The 6,916-nt window shown below is 53.4% G+C and overlaps 1 protein-coding gene across 1 annotated transcript; it reads left to right on the top strand.

Annotated features, from left to right (window-relative positions):
* Positions 1-3,608: 3,608 nt before the first annotated feature.
* On the top strand, positions 3,609-4,547 carry LOC128774763 (uncharacterized; the record flags this gene model as incomplete). Its single annotated transcript, XM_053894236.1, has 2 exons — positions 3,609-3,761; positions 4,464-4,547. Coding segments are annotated over 2 exons (237 nt in total), but the record flags the coding sequence as incomplete, so codon positions are not given.
* Positions 4,548-6,916: the final 2,369 nt, after the last annotated feature.

The following is a 6,916-nucleotide window of genomic DNA, read 5'->3' as shown; positions in this document are numbered from 1 at the left end:
CATCTACAGATCTCAGTTCCTCTCCTACTCCCACCGACGATGCCACAAAAGTGTCTTCTTCTACAGAGGCCACTTCCTCTCCAACATCCACAGAAGTTGCCACCACAACGTCTTCTTCTGCACAGGCCAGTTCGTCTCCACCTTCGACTGACAGCACCACCACAGTGACTTCTTCGACCGCAGCCACTTCCTCTGCAACCCCCATTCAGAGTGCCACCACAGTGCCTACATCTACAGATCTCAGTTCCTCTCCTACTCCCACCGACGATGCCACAAAAGTGTCTTCTTCTACAGAGGCCACTTCCTCTCCAACATCCACAGAAGTTGCCACCACAACGTCTTCTTCTGCACAGGCCAGTTCGTCTCCACCTTCGACTGACAGCACCACCACAGTGACTTCTTCGACCGCAGCCACTTCCTCTGCAACCCCCATTCAGAGTGCCACCACAGTGCCTACATCTACAGATCTCAGTTCCTCTCCTACTCCCACCGACGATGCCACAAAAGTGTCTTCTTCTACAGAGGCCACTTCCTCTCCAACATCCACAGAAGTTGCCACCACAACGTCTTCTTCTGCACAGGCCAGTTCGTCTCCACCTTCGACTGACAGCACCACCACAGTGACTTCTTCGACCGCAGCCACTTCCTCTGCAACCCCCATTCAGAGTGCCACCACAGTGCCTACATCTACAGATCTCACTTCCTCTCCTACTCCCACCGACGATGCCACAAAAGTGTCTTCTTCTACAGAGGCCACTTCCTCTCCAACATCCACAGAAGTTGCCACCACAACGTCTTCTTCTGCACAGGCCAGTTCGTCTCCACCTTCGACTGACAGCACCACCACAGTGACTTCTTCGACCGCAGCCACTTCCTCTGCAACCCCCATTCAGAGTGCCACCACAGTGCCTACATCTACAGATCTCACTTCCTCTCCTACTCCCACCGACGATGCCACAAAAGTGTCTTCTTCTACAGAGGCCACTTCCTCTCCAACATCCACAGAAGTTGCCACCACAACGTCTTCTTCTGCAGAGGCCAGTTCGTCTCCACCTTCGACTGACAGCACCACCACAGTGACTTCTTCTACCGCAGCCACTTCCTCTGCAACCCCCATTCAGAGTGCCACCACAGTGCCTACATCTACAGATCTCAGTTCCTTTCCTACACCCACCGACGATGCCACAAAAGTGTCTTCTTCTACAGAGGCCACTTCCTCTCCAACATCCACAGAAGTTGCCACCACAACGTCTTCTTCTGCACAGGCCAGTTCGTCTCCACCTTCGACTGACAGCACCACCACAGTGACTTCTTCGACCGCAGCCACTTCCTCTGCAACCCCCATTCAGAGTGCCACCACAGTGCCTACATCTACAGATCTCACTTCCTCTCCTACTCCCACCGACGATGCCACAAAAGTGTCTTCTTCTACAGAGGCCACTTCCTCTCCAACATCCACAGAAGTTGCCACCACAACGTCTTCTTCTGCACAGGCCAGTTCGTCTCCACCTTCGACTGACAGCACCACCACAGTGACTTCTTCGACCGCAGCCACTTCCTCTGCAACCCCCATTCAGAGTGCCACCACAGTGCCTACATCTACAGATCTCAGTTCCTCTCCTACTCCCACCGACGATGCCACAAAAGTGTCTTCTTCTACAGAGGCCACTTCCTCTCCAACATCCACAGAAGTTGCCACCACAACGTCTTCTTCTGCACAGGCCAGTTCGTCTCCACCTTCGACTGACAGCACCACCACAGTGATTTCTTCGACCGCAGCCACTTCCTCTGCAACCCCCATTCAGAGTGCCACCACAGTGCCTACATCTACAGATCTCAGTTCCTCTCCTACTCCCACCGACGATGCCACAAAAGTGTCTTCTTCTACAGAGGCCACTTCCTCTCCAACATCCACAGACGTTGCCACCACAACGTCTTCTTCTGCACAGGCCAGTTCGTCTCCACCTTCGACTGACAGCACCACCACAGTGACTTCTTCTACCGCAGACACTTCCTCTGCAACCCCCATTCAGAGTGCCACCACAGTGCCTACATCTACAGATCTCAGTTCCTCTCCTACTCCCACCGACGATGCCACAAGAGTGTCTTCTTCTACAGAGGCCACTTCCTCTCCAACATCCACAGAAGTTGCCACCACAACGTCTTCTTCTGCACAGGCCAGTTCGTCTCCACCTTCGACTGACAGCACCATCACAGTGATTTCTTCTACCGCAGCCACTTCCTCTGCAACCCCCATTCAGAGTGCCACCACAGTGCCTACATCTACAGATCTCAGTTCCTCTCCTACTCCCACCGACGATGCCACAAGAGTGTCTTCTTCTACAGAGGCCACTTCCTCTCCAACATCCACAGAAGTTGCCACCACAACGTCTTCTTCTGCAGAGGCCAGTTCGTCTCCACCTTCGACTGACAGCACCACCACAGTGATTTCTTCTACCGCAGCCACTTCCTCTGCAACCCCCATTCAGAGTGCCACCACAGTGCCTACATCTACAGATCTCAGTTCCTCTCCTACTCCCACCGACGATGCCACAAAAGTGTCTTCTTCTACAGAGGCCACTTCCTCTCCAACATCCACAGAAGTTGCCACCACAACGTCTTCTTCTGCACAGGCCAGTTCGTCTCCACCTTCGACTGACAGCACCACCACAGTGATTTCTTCTACCGCAGCCACTTCTTCTGCAACCCCCATTCAGAGTGCCACCACAGTGCCTACATCTACAGATCTCAGTTCCTCTCCTACTCCCACCGACGATGCCACAAAAGTGTCTTCTTCTACAGAGGCCACTTCCTCTCCAACATCCACAGAAGTTGCCACCACAACGTCTTCTTCTGCACAGGCCAGTTCGTCTCCACCTTCGACTGACAGCACCACCACAGTGACTTCTTCGACCGCAGCCACTTCCTCTGCAACCCCCATTCAGAGTGCCACCACAGTGCCTACCTCTACAGATCTCAGTTCCTCTCCTACTCCCACCGACGATGCCACAAAAGTGTCTTCTTCTACAGAGGCCACTTCCTCTCCAACATCCACAGAAGTTGCCACCACAACGTCTTCTTCTGCACAGGCCAGTTCGTCTCCACCTTCGACTGACAGCACCACCACAGTGACTTCTTCGACCGCAGCCACTTCCTCTGCAACCCCCATTCAGAGTGCCACCAGAGTGCCTACATCTACAGATCTCAGTTCCTCTCCTACTCCCACCGACGATGCCACAAAAGTGTCTTCTTCTACAGAGGCCACTTCCTCTCCAACATCCACAGAAGTTGCCACCACAACGTCTTCTTCTGCACAGGCCAGTTCGTCTCCACCTTCGACTGACAGCACCATCACAGTGACTTCTTCGACCGCAGCCACTTCCTCTGCAACCCCCATTCAGAGTGCCACCACAGTGCCTACATCTACAGATCTCAGTTCCTCTCCTACTCCCACCGACGATGCCACAAAAGTGTCTTCTTCTACAGAGGCCACTTCCTCTCCAACATCCACAGAAGTTGCCACCACAACGTCTTCTTCTGCACAGGCCAGTTCGTCTCCACCTTCGACTGACAGCACCACCACAGTGACTTCTTCGACCGCAGCCACTTCCTCTGCAACCCCCATTCAGAGTGCCACCAAAGTGCCTACATCTACAGATCTCAGTTCCTCCCCTACTCCCACCGACGATGCCACAAAAGTGTCTTCTTCTACAGAGGCCACTTCCTCTCCAACATCCACAGAAGTTGCCACCACAACGTCTTCTTCTGCACAGGCCAGTTCGTCTCCACCTTCGACTGACAGCACCACCACAGTGACTTCTTCGACCGCAGCCACTTCCTCTGCAACCCCCATTCAGAGTGCCACCACAGTGCCTACATCTACAGATCTCAATTCCTCTCCTACTCCCACCGACGATGCCACAAAAGTGTCTTCTTCTACAGAGGCCACTTCCTCTCCAACATCCACAGAAGTTGCCACCACAACGTCTTCTTCTGCACAGGCCAGTTCGTCTCCACCTTCGACTGACAGCACCACCACAGTGATTTCTTCTACCGCAGCCACTTCCTCTGCAACCCCCATTCAGAGTGCCACCACAGTGCCTACATCTACAGATCTCAGTTCCTCTCCTACTCCCACCGACGATGCCACAAAAGTGTCTTCTTCTACAGAGGCCACTTCCTCTCCAACATCCACAGAAGTTGCCACCACAACGTCTTCTTCTGCAGAGGCCAGTTCGTCTCCACCTTCGACTGACAGCACCACCACAGTGATTTCTTCCACCGCAGCCACTTCCTCTGCAACCCCCATTCAGAGTGCCACCACAGTGCCTACATCTACAGATCTCAGTTCCTCTCCTACTCCCACCGACGATGCCACAAAAGTGTCTTCTTCTACAGAGGCCACTTCCTCTCCAACATCCACAGAAGTTGCCACCACAACGTCTTCTTCTGCACAGGCCAGTTCGTCTCCACCTTCGACTGACAGCACCACCACAGTGATTGCTTCTACCGCAGCCACTTCCTCTGCAACCCCCATTCAGAGTGCCACCACAGTGCCTACATCTACAGATCTCACTTCCTCTCCTACTCCCACCGACGATGCCACAAAAGTGTCTTCTTCTACAGAGGCCACTTCCTCTCCAACATCCACAGAAGTTGCCACCACAACGTCTTCTTCTGCACAGGCCAGTTCGTCTCCACCTTCGACTGACAGCACCACCACAGTGACTTCTTCGACCGCAGCCACTTCCTCTGCAACCCCCATTCAGAGTGCCACCACAGTGCCTACATCTACAGATCTCAGTTCCTCTCCTACTCCCACCGACGATGCCACAAAAGTGTCTTCTTCTACAGAGGCCACTTCCTCTCCAACATCCACAGAAGTTGCCACCACAACGTCTTCTTCTGCACAGGCCAGTTCGTCTCCACCTTCGACTGACAGCACCACCACAGTGACTTCTTCGACCGCAGCCACTTCCTCTGCAACCCCCATTCAGAGTGCCACCACAGTGCCTACATCTACAGATCTCACTTCCTCTCCTACTCCCACCGACGATGCCACAAAAGTGTCTTCTTCTACAGAGGCCACTTCCTCTCCAACATCCACAGAAGTTGCCACCACAACGTCTTCTTCTGCAGAGGCCAGTTCGTCTCCACCTTCGACTGACAGCACCACCACAGTGACTTCTTCGACCGCAGCCACTTCCTCTGCAACCCCCATTCAGAGTGCCACCACAGTGCCTACATCTACAGATCTCAGTTCCTCTCCTACTCCCACCGACGATGCCACAAAAGTGTCTTCTTCTACAGAGGCCACTTCCTCTCCAACATCCACAGAAGTTGCCACCACAACGTCTTCTTCTGCACAGGCCAGTTCGTCTCCACCTTCGACTGACAGCACCACCACAGTGATTGCTTCTACTGCAGACACTTCCTCTCCAACCCCCATTCAGAGTGCCACCACAGTGCCTACATCTACAGATCTCAGTTCCTCTCCTACTCCCACTGACAATGCCACAAGAGTGTCTTCTCCTACAGAGGCCACTTCCTCTCCAACATCCACAGAAGTTGACACCACAACGTCTTCTTCTGCACAGGCCAGTTCGTCTCCACCTTCGACTGACAGCACCACCACAGTGATTTCTTCCACCGCAGCCACTTCCTCTGCAACCCCCATTCAGAGTGCCACCACAGTGCCTACATCTACAGATCTCAGTTCCTCTCCTACTCCCACCGACGATGCCACAAAAGTGTCTTCTTCTACAGAGGCCACTTCCTCTCCAACATCCACAGAATTTGCCACCACAACATCTTCTTCTGCAGAGGCCAGTTCGTCTCCACCTTCGACTGACAGCACCACCACAGTGATTTCTTCTACCGCAGCCACTTCCTCTGCAACCCCCATTCAGAGTGCCACCACAGTGCCTACATCTACAGATCTCAGTTCCTCTCCTACTCCCACCGACGATGCCACAAAAGTGTCTTCTTCTACAGAGGCCACTTCCTCTCCAACATCCACAGAAGTTGCCACCACAACGTCTTCTTCTGCACAGGCCAGTTCGTCTCCACCTTCGACTGACAGCACCACCACAGTTATTGCTTCTACCGCAGCCACTTCCTCTGCAACCCCCATTCAGAGTGCCACCACAGTGCCTACATCTACAGATCTCAGTTCCTCTCCTACTCCCACCGACGATGCCACAAAAGTGTCTTCTTCTACAGAGGCCACTTCCTCTCCAACATCCACAGAAGTTGCCACCACAACGTCTTCTTCTGCAGAGGCCAGTTCGTCTCCACCTTCGACTGACAGCACCACCACAGTGACTTCTTCGACCGCAGCCACTTCCTCTGCAACCCCCATTCAGAGTGCCACCACAGTGCCTACATCTACAGATCTCAGTTCCTCTCCTACTCCCACCGACGATGCCACAAAAGTGTCTTCTTCTACAGAGGCCACTTCCTCTCCAACATCCACAGAAGTTGCCACCACAACGTCTTCTTCTGCACAGGCCAGTTCGTCTCCACCTTCGACTGACAGCACCACCACAGTGATTTCTTCTACCGCAGACACTTCCTCTCCAACCCCCATTCAGAGTGCCACCACAGTGCCTACATCTACAGATCTCAGTTCCTCTCCTACTCCCACTGACAATGCCACAAGAGTGTCTTCTCCTACAGAGGCCACTTCCTCTCCAACATCCACAGAAGTTGACACCACAACGTCTTCTTCTGCACAGGCCAGTTCGTCTCCACCTTCGACTGACAGCACCACCACAGTGATTTCTTCCACCGCAGCCACTTCCTCTGCAACCCCCATTCAGAGTGCCACCACAGTGCCTACATCTACAGATCTCAGTTCCTCTCCTACTCCCAACGACGATGCCACAAAAGTGTCTTCTTCTACAGAGGCCACTTC

This window comes from Panthera pardus, unplaced genomic scaffold, assembly GCF_024362965.1.
Source record: "Panthera pardus isolate Hobbes unplaced genomic scaffold, ASM2436296v1 HiC_scaffold_4, whole genome shotgun sequence".
NCBI lineage: Eukaryota > Metazoa > Chordata > Mammalia > Carnivora > Felidae > Panthera > Panthera pardus.
The sequence above is the reverse complement of the archived record's forward strand: the minus strand, read 5'-3'. Positions and strand labels throughout refer to the sequence as shown.